At 44.5% G+C, this 13,430-nt stretch overlaps 1 protein-coding gene across 3 annotated transcripts in view; it reads right to left on the bottom strand.

The window, feature by feature from the left end:
• Nucleotides 1-13,430, bottom strand: part of ldb1b (LIM-domain binding 1b) — a 21,924-nt gene continuing 8,494 nt past the window's right edge. The window contains exons 1-12 of one of the 3 annotated variants that reach the window (XM_031864809.1): nucleotides 8,151-11,446; nucleotides 5,686-5,788; nucleotides 5,088-5,193; nucleotides 4,817-4,861; nucleotides 4,486-4,561; nucleotides 4,295-4,397; nucleotides 3,957-4,129; nucleotides 3,740-3,862; nucleotides 3,547-3,630; nucleotides 2,704-2,827; nucleotides 2,476-2,624; nucleotides 1-2,203 (exon numbers count right to left, since the gene is read on the bottom strand). In XM_031864809.1, coding sequence (XP_031720669.1) covers nucleotides 1,973-2,203; nucleotides 2,476-2,624; nucleotides 2,704-2,827; nucleotides 3,547-3,630; nucleotides 3,740-3,862; nucleotides 3,957-4,129; nucleotides 4,295-4,397; nucleotides 4,486-4,561; nucleotides 4,817-4,851 — 1,098 coding nt within the window. In that variant the 5' untranslated portion in view covers nucleotides 4,852-4,861; nucleotides 5,088-5,193; nucleotides 5,686-5,788; nucleotides 8,151-11,446 and the 3' untranslated portion in view covers nucleotides 1-1,972. Of the gene's footprint in view, nucleotides 2,204-2,475; nucleotides 2,625-2,703; nucleotides 2,828-3,546; nucleotides 3,631-3,739; nucleotides 3,863-3,956; nucleotides 4,130-4,294; nucleotides 4,398-4,485; nucleotides 4,562-4,816; nucleotides 4,862-5,087; nucleotides 5,194-5,685; nucleotides 5,789-8,150; nucleotides 11,447-13,430 lie in introns of those variants that run through there. The other 2 variants (XM_031864808.1, XM_031864807.1) reach the window with 2 other exon arrangements.

The raw sequence follows: 13,430 nt of genomic DNA, 5'->3' as shown, positions 1-13,430 counted from the left end.
TTTTAAAGTGAAAATGTATCTTTTTATTGGTACCATACATTAATAATCAAGGGCAGAAACTAACCAAATCAAAAAATATATATCAAACAATGATTTTCTACAGGGATTGGAAAAGGTACAAGTCACCATTCAAACTCATAACTGTTGCTGGAATCAACTGTAAGGAAATGGAAATGTACAAAACAAACAGAGCTTCAGCTGTTTTTTTTAAAAATCAGATTTTACAGATGGCGTCGCTACCCAATATGAAGACTGAACTTAATGATAAGCTGGCTTTAGAAGATGTTTGGATGATTGATGGCATCATTCTGTTGGTTATGAAAGACGCTGCACCAATGAAGGCAATTTAGACGACAGATAACGGAGAGAAATCAGTTTCAGCCAGTGATGAAATATGAAATTCACCGGTTAGCTTAAATTCAGTGAGCACATTCACTTGACATCAAGTTGAAAGTCGCGGTACACAAAATCGTGATGTTAAGTGAAAAATCACTTCCTGTATAGATGAAACACTGTGAATTTCTAAAATTTCCAAAATAAATACAAAAAAAGACAAACAGTAGAATGATCTCTCCATGGTGCCGTTGTACCCCCGGAGGTTTTGTAATTTAATTTACACAAGTTATAAAAAAGGAGGGAGGAGGAAAGAGCAGGAGGGAGGATAGAGGGGGCGGGCTCATGAGTGTTTTTTCTCCTTTTTCCTATTTTTGTTTCTTTACATTAGATCGGGATGGCTTTAGGTAAATCTAAGTAAGAATACATCTTATTACAGTCAGACAGAACTTTGCTACTACCTTAAATATACAAGCACAAATACACAAAAATTTAAATCTCCAAAAAAAAAAAAAAAAAGGAACAAAAAGACAAAATAAAAACATCCACGCTAAATTATTTCTCTTTTATAAACATAAAAGATAAAAACCATATATCTTAGAGGGGGAGGGATAAAAGTCCTGTGTTGCTCCTTGGTCTGTAGCTTTTCAGTATTGGTAGAAAATAAAAAACAATTGAAATGAAGGCGTTTAATACAAATTAAAAAACATTCTAGGGAAATATATACTGTATAAAAACTCTTAAAATGTGTAACTGTGTGTGTGTGTGCATGTGTGTGTTTTAAATGCTCTCTGTTTGAAAGACCGCAGCCATTGTAGTCTAATCAGAGATGGCTCTGGCACTAGGACTCAAAATCCTTCAATCATTATGCTGATTTGTTTGTGTGCGTGTGTGTGTGTGTGTGTTTGTTTGTTTGTTTCCCTAGTGCCACATTTCAGTTCCTACTAGTGTGTGAATTTCAATGGTTTTACACACGGACTCTAAATTCTGGTCCGTCCGCTTCCGCAAAGCCACAAATAAGATCGGACTGCCTCTTTTTCGCTCCTCACACATTTCACACACGCGCACACACATATACTCTATTAACAAACATTACGAGTGACTCGTGCCTCAACAGAGCAGACCAGAATTGAGAGCCGTGTTTAGAGGACGGGTGGACAAGTGGTCCCTAAGCAACTCGCCACCATCTCGAAAGCCCCGATGCTGCCATCCCCTCCGACCCGCCGCTCCCTGCATGTGATCTTCAGTACGAATAGTTTAGTGTGCACAGTTCTGCCCCCTGGGTTAAACACCCCCCCCACACGCCTCCTCGCTCACATCTACCCGGTCGCTGTCCAAACTGAAAATTTGCGAGAGCAGATGGGACATTTTGAGTGTGAGATGAGGAAAGGGGAGACAGAGGTGCGACACGGTGCCTAAATATGGGGAAGTCACAGCAATGGCTCAGTGACATTATCTGAGACATGCTGAGCCCCCCGGGCCACCTGTGTATGTATATGTGTGTGTGTGTGTGTGTGTGTGTGTGTGAGAGAACTGAATATGATGGACTGCTGCTGTTGCACTCGTGGCTGTCGGGGTTGGGGTGGGGTCTGAGGAGTGGCAGAGAGGGGTTTGTGTTGAGGTTGCGGGGCTCTGGGCTCTACTGCGATGCCTGTGAGGTGGGGTTGTCGCTCTTGCTCTCCTGGCTGGACGGGGCCTTGTTGTTCCAGGGCGAGTTGGAGCCGAGCGCCGGAGAGTTGTTGAAGCTGTCCTCGTCGTCGATGCCGTTGGCCGCGTCGAACTGCGTGTTCTCCAGCCGCGTGATCAGGCGCTCGTCTTCGTCGCCAAACTCCCCTCCCATCAGCGTGGGCTCTCCCACCACCATCACATCCTGCGGAGATGCAAAACAGAAGCAGATCAATCAATATGTTGCTTTAGTGGGGACTGGAGGAATGGGAGCAACAGCTGTTTGATCCCAAAGTCACCCGTCACACCTCGACTACAATCAGGTAATCTCCATTTTAATACTTCTTAAGGGGCACTTTATGTTCTGTAACATGTGAACTTCCCTCCATGAACTGAAGCAGTCGTTAATCTATGAACGTAGTCGTAATGTTTCTGTCGATACAAAGTGCTGGCACTAGATATCAGCGATGTACTCACTGGAACTTGGCTGGACAGAGGGAAGCCACTGCCTGGGCTCTTCTTTTTGTTGTTGTTGTTGTTGTTGGTTCCTCCTCCTCCGCTGATGGTGCTGCCACCTGACATCTTACGCTTCCGTCTTTTGTTTGGTGCCTGTCTTGACGGCTCAGCTACAGAGAAGGGAAGGAGGGAGAGTTACAGATATATGTGATGTGGTCGTGCCTTTATCTCTGCTTGTTGTTCAATTACCTGGTGGTGCCACCATCCTCTGCCATTTCTGGAAGAGGCAGGTCTTGAGGCAGTCTCTGGGGCTGAGGCTGTACGTCTTGTGTCTGGACATCAGCTCCTGCATGGGCTCCAGAATCACACACAGCTGGAGGAGGGAACAGAAAGACAGGCAACGGGTTTACACGGTGTTTGAGATCATTAGGAAGTGCTCCCAAAAGAGCAAGCACCATCGTGATGACTTCATCTCTAAGCTTGAAGTTCTCAGATCAGAGAAACATGACTCAAGGGAGTATAATTCCAACATGGGGTTGTGACTTTTGCAGCGTCTGTAAACAAGAACACTGAACCTGCAGTTCTAGTTTAACTTGTGCAGCCTTCTGTGTTTGTTGATGAAACACAAGATACACCCGAGACCCATCTCAGCTTTACTACATAGTGCAAAAACTCTCTACTTGACAGGCCACATCTTGTTATGTATTTTTACCTTCACTGCCTCAACAATAAAAGCAGGGCTGTGACGAATAGTTTGGAGCTTTGTTCATAACTTTGACCTGCAAATTCTAAATCAACATTCAAATGCACACAGCTTTATCTTTTTGCACGTCTGTTTATTATTTTAAACCATGATTGGTCGACACTAATGTAATTAGTATTACACTATTTGTAGAAATACATTCCATAGGTGGCTGCGTAGGACGGCTCCAGACTCGTGTGATCCAAACATTTACAAAAGAAAAAGACGTATTTGTTTCCAAAATTCACAACTTTTCACAAATATTATTTAACAAAATAGGATTAAAGATGTTTGGAGCTTCATTCCAAAACCTCGAAAATGGTGTGTGTGTGTGTGTGTGCTCCACTTACTCGGAGGTAGTTAAGGGTGGAGTTCGACAGGCCACATCTTGTTATGTTTTTGGACAGCTGATCCAGCATCTGTGGGTCCTGGGCCTGAGGAATCAAAAGGGGACGGATTAGGACGTTGACACTCACACACGTCCTTGTATACACATCTGTGAACTACGTGCAGCCGTTCCCGCTCCCCTCTGCATCCACTCACATGCATGGCCAGTATACTGCGGGGGATGAGTTCACGGTGTTGTCTGATGCTGAAGTGCCACGTCTTTATCCTCATCATGTCGTCAAACATGAACTCCAGGTACAAGCGGCCTTCTACACACACCTGTGGCAGTTCAGAGGAGTCGGGTCAGTATGCAGGAGTTGAACTACATGTAATGTACACAATAATAGCTAAAGACGCAAACACACACACACACCTGTGTGAACATGGGCTTTCCATTCTGGGTGACCATGGTGCACTGATCACAGTCAAGGGAGACAAAGTTATTGTGGAAGGACTCCTTGGGATGTTTCAGCACATAGTAGAGCTCAGTGGCACCGCCTTCGAATATACTCCGGAAGTACCTTGGAATCAACGTTCGGCCAATTGCTTCAGAGGAGGAGAGAAGACACAACGGGCGTGAGACGGGAAGGAATTCATAGTCGTGTAGAAGTGACGGTACGCGGCCCGTTTGTGACTGTAGGACTTTGCAATAAAGGGGCGGAACATGTATGAAACAGAGAGGCAACATGTTCCGGTGACTTTGTTTCTTACTGTAACGTTTGGGCCCATCCTCCAGACAGAACGTAATGGTCAACATGGCATCATCTTCAAAGAACTCTGTAGTAAATGCGTCCCACCACAGGTTATCACACTCCTACAGGATGTAGAGGGGGAAACATAATCAGTGACCTGCGCAATTATTATTGGATTGTTTGCGAGTGTGCATGCGGGTGCCTCCGAACCTCTGTCCAGTTCTGTAGCCGTTTGTTGAGTTCAAATATTCTGTAGTCTGTCTGGTTGCCATATGGTGTGTGCCTCCTGGTCAAAAACAGGACAGGGGTCGAGAACAGTTAGCTTGTGGTATTATGAAAGATACGAGTAGACTAAAAGCACATCATCCTGATCACAGTATTGTTAAAGCTCTCACAGCTTCACTACCTAGTTCACAGAATAAATACAAAATCTCTTTTAAAAGTGAGATAAGAGCACAACTTCCCACCACCTTATCTTCACTTGTGTCATTATTGCTATTTTCACACCAGTTAAGCGATATGGGACACAATGCAGTCTTACCCGATTCCGGGCTCCAGGTACGTGGGAGGATACATCGGGGTGGGACTGGAGAGACAAGAGACAGAGAGACGATTACGTTCAGCTATAGCGCTAATAGGTCCTCCTTCAGGAGCTCGTCTGTCTTTACGACTCGGGGACACGAGCCAAACACGGCACACATGCAGAGGTATAACCCTCGAACCTTACTGAGCCACACAAGTCAAGAGAAATCAATGTTAGCATTAAACACTAGCTTCACACATCAGGTCCACGGTGTTTACTCGAGTCTTACCTGTGGCTAAGATGACACTACACTAACATATATGGGCAATTGGATCAACCGTTCACCAAATGACAGGAGATTGTGACCTCTTCTTCAGCAATAAAGCTTCATGCACCTAGGGGAGTCCCAAGAATCAGTTTTAAAAGAAGAGTTCTACCAGCATGTGATGTACACTGACATGACATTAAGCACTCCATCCTGGGAAGAGACGTTATGCCATTAAAGCAGAGTACGAGTGTACAAACACTACCTGGGCTGTTCATGGATATTAACTCGGGTTACAAACTGGTAAAACGTGGCAGCTCATATCACCCAAACTATCCGCTGAAACAAGTTTCTTGGTAAGTTTGCAGCTTCTGAAACTTAATATATAAACATCTTAAATGTTCCGGAAGTTTGTGAACCTCCTGAACAATACAGCGCTGCTGCTTGTTGTCGCCAGCATCTTGACTACTTTCTACTGTTTGCTGACCAACATATGGTTTAGGAAATTAAACTCCAGCCTATGTAAACACGGCATGTAATAATACGAGCTGTTTAAAGGCTGGTACACTGTGAGCTCCGCCCACAGAACAGATAAAACAAAACACACAGACATAAAACTCACCCCACGTCTCTGTCCAGCATAGTGCCGGGGTGGAAAGGGGGGAAAGTGCTACCGTTGGGGGGCTCCTTGGGGGAGTACAGCTTGAAAGACTTGGAGGAACAGCCTGGAAGAGAGGTGAGAGAACAAGAAGAAAGAAAATGAATGGTGCGTTTCATTTTTATATTTTAAAGGTTCAAAAGCTATTTGAAAAGTTAGATGTAGTGTTTCAGGATAACAATAAATGGTAAATTAGATAAAAACTTTTAAGTTGTTACATCTTTGGGGATTACGTGGTACTTCTAATTATAGCTATTACATGTTTGAGTGACACGTGCAAAGAACGACTGTATCGTGCGAGGATGAAGACACATGCAGCCTGAACTGGCCAGCATGGCCCAGTTTCAGTTGGCTGCACACATTCACAGGTCATCCCCAGCAATACACCAGTCTCCTTTCATAAAAAAAGACACAAAACACCACGATGAGGGAGCCTCCTGTGAGCAATGTGCTGCTACTGCCGGCCTCCATCTACTCTCCACAAATAACTGTAAAACAGCACAAACAGACCAACGCTGACTCTAGTCACAACCACCCAAAAAGACTAAGCTGATGAATCCCTCTCTCTCAGACTGCTCCAACGCTCGTTCTACTCTAATTGCCCGGCTCTCCTATAAAGGCCATCCAGGCGTGCCGCCCTGTGGGTCACGACCCCCGCCGTCACCATGGTGAAGCCCCGCCTCATTAATGTCTCTCCGTCTTGTCGCTGCATATTAAACGTATCTTTGACAATGTGTGTGTGTGTGTGTGTGTACGAAAGAGACGTATAGATAAACAGACTGGGAGAGATGAGCTTTAATTGCATTAATGGGATGTTTTCAGCAGAGTAAACTGGGATTTGAGAGCACAGCAGAGATGTGAAATCTATATTCTTGTAAGACATTTAAGAGTAAAACAGCCTCTACTTTGTGAGAAGAGGTTTTTTTTTTTTTTTTGTTTTTTTTTAAAAAGGTGAGTTTTTCCAACATTATGATTCATTATCGAAGTGCTCTCGCGGAGTTTGGTTGATGATGTTACAGTAACACAAACATGCAGATATCCACAGGCAGACCAGCCCAACACTGACCTCAGAAGTCACAGTGATACACGCCGGTACCGATCAAGTTCATAAGTTATGATTGTAAGCATCACAACCAATCTGCTCTTAAATAATGGCATCTTATCTTTAAGGAGCTACGTCTCCACTGGTTCCTACTGCAACAATAACCACACGGACATAAGATTTAAAAAACTAGAAGCAAATAAATAAAAAGTTTTCTACGAAGAGCATCTTCAAAACACCATTTGCACTATCTACAAAGGGCCATAACCTCGGTCCATTTGAAGCCGTGGCTTCACTTTGTGCAAAAACAAGTTGTTTACTGTGTGAGGCAGCACTGCTGGGCTGTGGGGTGGATGCACCACCAGAGGAAAACAAATGGGTTTGATAAATAAATAAATAATCGATGGTTATGTGTCCATTAGTTGTTGAGAGCTCCATTAGCTCCTCTCCTCTGCTGTTAGCGGTTAATGACAGGCAGTCACAATCACATCAGCTGGACTCCACTTCCTCCACTGGGATTCATGTTCCTCTCTCCCTTACAAGTAGACACGCAGTACATCAAATACACATTATACACATGTATCCTCCTGGCTTAATGTGATGGTCAGCCCACCTCACAACACATCTCACAAGTTGACCAACATGGATGTCCAAAAAACACATCCGATTTCATCTGAACTCCAGACACACAATTCCACTGAGCAGCACAAAGTCTCTTCTGAATAAGAGTAGCATGTAGTGGTTCAGGACTCCTGCCACCATGGTGTCTAGAAGGGGACAAGCGGTCTATCCAAACGGAATATTGACGATAGCTACGTTACACTACACCATTATCCCACGTTAGCAAACACAAAAACCGACATGAATCCGATATTAAAATGCCATTTTCAACATCCGTGTAACCGCTAGTACACAACTTTCATAACGGTCGGAGCACATCTGACGTGGAGTTGTCTGGTTACAAAGGCAATTAGAGAGGCAGCAAGCGCATAACGCTAACACTTAGCTATTAGCCAGGCTAACGCGTTAAACAGGTGATATCAGGACGCGAGTGTACTTCGCTGCGTAATGCCAACCAGCACGTATTCTAACAAACCATGACCAGTAACAGGAACCAATAACCTCGACATCGTGCACCACCTAAACGTTGGCTGTGTACAACACTGCCTCGTAGGCCTGCACGGCGAGCTAACGTTAGCTAGCCAGAAAACAGTTGGTGAGTGTTAGCCGTGTTGCTAACGCCTTAGCGTTAAATCCCTTTTCAACGATAAACCACCGAAATAAGACGAGAAACTACAACCGCAATAGCTCGTGAACCACACGTACCCGCTACGGCAGACAGACACTGCGATCAAGGTGTGCGTTTGGGGGAAAAGCGACCGTTTACCTGAAAAGAAGTCCAATCAGAAAATTGATGTTTACAGATCCGTGATGATAGACCGTATGTACGCTCCGTGCGTAAAGACGGATAGGCCCGCTGGACGCAACGTACCAACACAATACGTCCCTCTGAATAGGATCAATGGAAAAATATCCCCAAACCGCGAGACTGAGACGGAATAAAGCCTAAATTGCGGGAGTGAGTCGGTTATGTTTTGTCCCGCATGAGGCCTTGTTAGTGGGCTGAAGCCTGCTGTGGGTTTACATACGGACCCAGATGAGCCCTTTGTTCACGGGAGGACATGAACAATAGCTGTAGGCCCTCCTCCTCTCCCTCCGCAATGCATTTGCTCCTCTATCCTCTGCCCAGCACCGCCAGCCGCCCTCTCCCCCCTTTTCCTCCCCCTCCTCCCCCCACTAATGCACAACTGCACATGAAGGTTGTCTGGTAAGCATTTTTTTTATCCCTTCCTTCCTCCTCCCTACATCCCATCCCTTCCTTGTAACTGACACAGATGAGAATTGGCCTAATGCAGCCGAGTGGAAGTGTGTGTGGAAATAAACATCATGCTGACTGCAAAGTGGTTTTCATGTTTTCCTAATTAGTGCACATCCGCTTGCTGCAAACAACTGAACTGAGACAGTGACAGAACAAGACCCTGGTCATGTGAATCATACACCATGGGTCTATGCAGGGCGATGCATACACATGTGATGCAGCAGCCCAATCAGTCAAAAGTAGATTGAGATCTAACAAATTAAATTTCACCTGCGGATAACATACTTCGGTTTTTGACAATTAATTGTGTCTTTGAGTTTGCACACTGAACGGTCTCCAAGGTAGACCAGTAAAGCCATTGGGAATATCTCTCTCTCTCTCTCTACACACACACACACACACACACACACACACACACGCGCACACACACACACACACACACACACACACACAGGAAGCACTAAACCAAAAGGAGAATCCCATAGGCCTGTAAATCTGCTTAAATCCTCAAATTATAATCAGATATTCAGATCACAGCCAGCGAGGACTCACCCGTATGGCCAAGGTTGGGATATAAAAAGAACAAGTCATATTAGGTCAGTAGTTTTTCATATATTTATGCAAGTGTATGTCATAATATTTGCTAATTTCATATGCATTATTCATCTCTGAAGGATGACTTGGACTCCTAACATTGTTGACAGGTGATCTCATATCAAAGGTCTAAAAATGATTTTCTTTCAAACACAAAAAGTGCTTTCCCCCGCCTCAATTATTTAGGGACGTTGCAGCCAACAGCATGGACGTGGTTCTGATTTATACACGACCCGTGTAGGCAGGGAGTGAAAACACAATGTTTCATCAATGATTTATTCGCAAATTAAGCTGCTCCTGGGAGCCGCTCTGTGGAAACAGTTAACAGGGTTTCCCAGAAGCTGCTGTGCATCGCAACACTGGTGCTGATGGGTAATACTATGACAACATAGTTCTTAAACATTATTTTTGGTTCAAGTTGAACTATTTTAGAGGCACAATTTCAAATAATGTGACCTAATAGACAAAGGCCGTACAGATATGTTTATGTAAGTCTTATTCTGATTAAACATAATATGTATTCCTCTCTGACTGACGTGGAACAACTTTTAAAAATGTATTTTTGTCTGCTGGTGCATTTCAAGGATCAGTTCCACAAGGCGTTGCAGCAGACACATTATTGTGAGCACAGCACATTTTATTTTTTTCTCATACTTTATTGCAAAAGTGCACATTGAATTTCCAATTGCTCACAGTATTTATATATTTTTTTTGCTTTACTGAAAATATATAAAGCTAATAATAAGAGAAAAAGGATCATACAATATTCAAAAGTTAATCGAAATGAAGATAAATTATAATAATAAATCCAAACGTCCATTTCCACCCTAATTATGTCACTCTTATATCTGCCAACGTGCAGTGATGGACTCCTCACCACCGTTTAATTTTGGGTCTCGTAATCAAACCGTTTTCTCCATCGTCTCTGATATTCCGATGTATCTGAGACGTTGAAGCAGGTGTCATGATTTTGCGTTTACTTTTCTGCGTTTTCATACCAGAGGGCGTCACTTTATTCTGACGTATCTGCAGTTCTTTTCTGTCTGGCTTTGCAATCTAGGAACACGTTTGCAAAAAAAGAAGACGACAGCTCAAATGCAGAAACCTCTTTGCAGACTCTCGTGTTGGAAGAGATCCCCGAGTATGGAGAAGTACAGTGTCTCCCAGAACCAGACACGAGAGGATGAGCAGCTCCAAGGCCCGTCTCTCAGCCGACCAGCAGCATAGATGCCCGGGCTGAGTTTATGCATATTTGTTTGACCACGGTGAGCTCGTGACATGAGCACTTCACAGCTCACGAGGCTCCTGTCGGTCTTTCGGCAGCATCTTTGTGTGTCTAGTACCGGGGGGGAGGTGTCGTCAGTAGTAGCTTAGAGTGTCTGTTGTCGGTGACTTATGTGGATTTGCCTATCTTACATTCGCTGGCCCCTGTAGCCATGGCAACACAAGCAGTCAATGCTGTCACAACCGGAGCGAAGCTAAGAACCATCCATGGAAATGGACACACAAGGGTTAATCCTGTGTGAGTGTGTGTGTGCGCGCGTCTGTGTGTGTGTGTGCGTGTCTCCAAAGCTTGCCCATTGAAATGGTACATGACGGGGTTAATCCTCACTGCATGTGTGTGTGGGGGGGTGGGGGTGATGGAGAAGAGGTGGGGGTGGGAGGTGTGTCAGGATAAGGCTTGAAGGGCTTACACACACTGTCTCTTTTGCTCTCAGGCATAGGGCAGGCCTTATCTTCAACGGGCACCCCAACCAGCGAGTCTCTCTCGCACACACACACACACACACACACACACACACACACACACACACACACGCACACACACGCCTAACAGTCACTTCACCAGCTAGCCTCATTTTCCTACTTGCAGTCACACATTCACACCTAAAGCCATAAGTCCGTGTACAAAAAGTGATTAAGGCTGCAGCGTGCAGCGGCTGAATATAAACTCCCTGTAGTGCCATGTGTGATGTTTTCACGAAGCTTACACTTAAACCTACAAGTGCAACTTGTGTAATTCACCTTTGTCAAAGTAAATAAATAAATAAATAAAAGAAGAAAAGAAGGGGACCAAACTTGTATCGCATTTTTCTCTGAGCATCAATAAAACAAGAGATACAACAAGAAAAACAATAAGACATTCCTTCCTCAGCTGTTTTGATTTGGGTTTTGTTGTCGTTGCTGAATCAGCTCTGAGAAAGACAACAAGGAAAAGGTCAGAAAGAGAGACTTACCTCCCTCAGTTTCAAGCTGTTCTGACATCGCCATTTCGTCACCCACAAATGCACTTTCACAGCTACATGCTGATCTAACTCAAAGACTTGGTTTCAGTTTTCATGCCTCTCCCTCTCTCTCTCTGATATCTCCCATGTCCAGACTGTCAGGCTCAGGGGCACAAGGAGGGGGGAGAAGGATGCCTACAGTATGTGTGTGTATGTGCAAGTGTCAGCGAGTGTGTGCACATGTGTGTGTGTGTGTGCTCTTATGCACGTGTCGCCTGTGTATGCGCAAATGTGTGCAGCCTGCCACTACCACTCATAGTCAACAGGATACTGAACGGCACACACACACACACACACACACACACACACACACACACATCTGCCAGAGTTCTGATAACAACCGTCCCAGTCGCCCTCCCTTCATCGCCGATCTGGAGACAGTCTCGTGTTGCTATGGGTGTGGACACTGCCTTTACGAAAGTGATCCCAGCTCAAAGAGGAGATTTCACTTCTAATGAGTGGGACATCCGTTAATTACCCCCCCCCCAAAACAGGAATAAAAACAAAACCACTCCTTTATAGATTACACTACATTTCTTTCCCTGAGCGTAATGCCGAAGCTACAGCTTCATGGCATTTTAGCTCTTCATAGTATTCCTTTACATCAATAGCACAGATATAGTCCCTTTCCTTTATGTGGAAGCTACTTAAATATCTCTTTTCAGTGGTCATTGTCAGATTTCATACTCTTGGCAGCCCAGGCTTCTTTACTCTCTTATTGGATCAGATGGAGGGACGGAGATCTTTCCGGCCAATTCAGCTATGGTGAAAGATCCAAAGTGACAAGCTTCCACTGGTTTTTGGTGGAATAAGTCAGCTTCGGATCAAACAATCTGTGAGACACTTATCTGCAGTGGTACAAGTACTTTATACTTTATACTTCTACTCCACTACATTTCAAAAGACTACTTTTAGACTCAATTTTTCTGACATCTTTTACCGATTTTGCACACAAACATAAAACTTAAATAGGATGCACTGATGCAGATTAAACATTCCAGCAAGATATAAAGTAATTGAGAATATCTTCACATGAAAGTGCTACTCACACATGAATAAATAGACAGGTTGGGCAATCACAACATACCGCCAGACGTCAGAGTCTTCACATAATGGAACAATAATCAAAGCTGCTATGCAAATTAGTTTTATAAGTGAAACTGTATGCAAATGTTGCCGTTGTTATTCTGCACAAAGGGATAATTCTCCGTTTGATTTGCAGTCAGTCATTACGAGGGCAGGAAATTAGAACTGACCTACAATCAGAGGTTATCCTTTGACGGCAGCGCCCTCTTGTGGCCGCGGCGAGTCGGTGTTTGTTTTCATGCTGCCCTACAGCGTCTCCTCGCTCACTGGGTGAGTTCCCTACTCAGGCTTTTCTCTGGCAGGCGAACACAGACACACTGCAACAAGAGAAGTTCAGCAGCGAGCACGTCACATGTCAGTGCGGGCCAATAGGTGACGGGATTAAATCAGGAGACTGAGGCTCTGTTGTGAGCCAGTTTGATATCAACGTGTCTGTTTCTAATTTTAAAAAGTGTTTCCCAAAAACAATGACATGTGCATACTATAGCAACTTAATGATCTGCATTATTAGCCATCATCCTCAGTCCCCCCCCCTTCACATTGGCAGTATGCCAGTGGTTTAGCTTTTATGTGTGTGTGTGTGTGTGTGTGTGTGAGTCAGAAGTGTGTGGCGGCGGCTGGTGTCAGCTGACAGCTGTGTGAAGGGAGATGACAGTGCCCTGATGCTGCGTTCTCTGTTCTCTGGGAGCCATTTTGTCTGTCTCTGATCTCAGAGTCAGGTCTGCCCCCCCAGCCAATCACGTCACTGCTCAGCCTTGCAGAAAACATAGAAACACAGTCTGATCTCTCTCTCTCTCTCTCTCTCTCTCTCTCTCTCTCTCTC

This window comes from Anarrhichthys ocellatus, unplaced genomic scaffold (assembly GCF_004355925.1).
Source record: "Anarrhichthys ocellatus isolate YVR2014 unplaced genomic scaffold, GSC_Weel_1.0 scaffold31, whole genome shotgun sequence".
Lineage (NCBI taxonomy): Eukaryota > Metazoa > Chordata > Actinopteri > Perciformes > Anarhichadidae > Anarrhichthys > Anarrhichthys ocellatus.
Note: the sequence above shows the minus strand (reverse complement) of the source record. Positions and strands in the feature narration are given on the sequence as shown.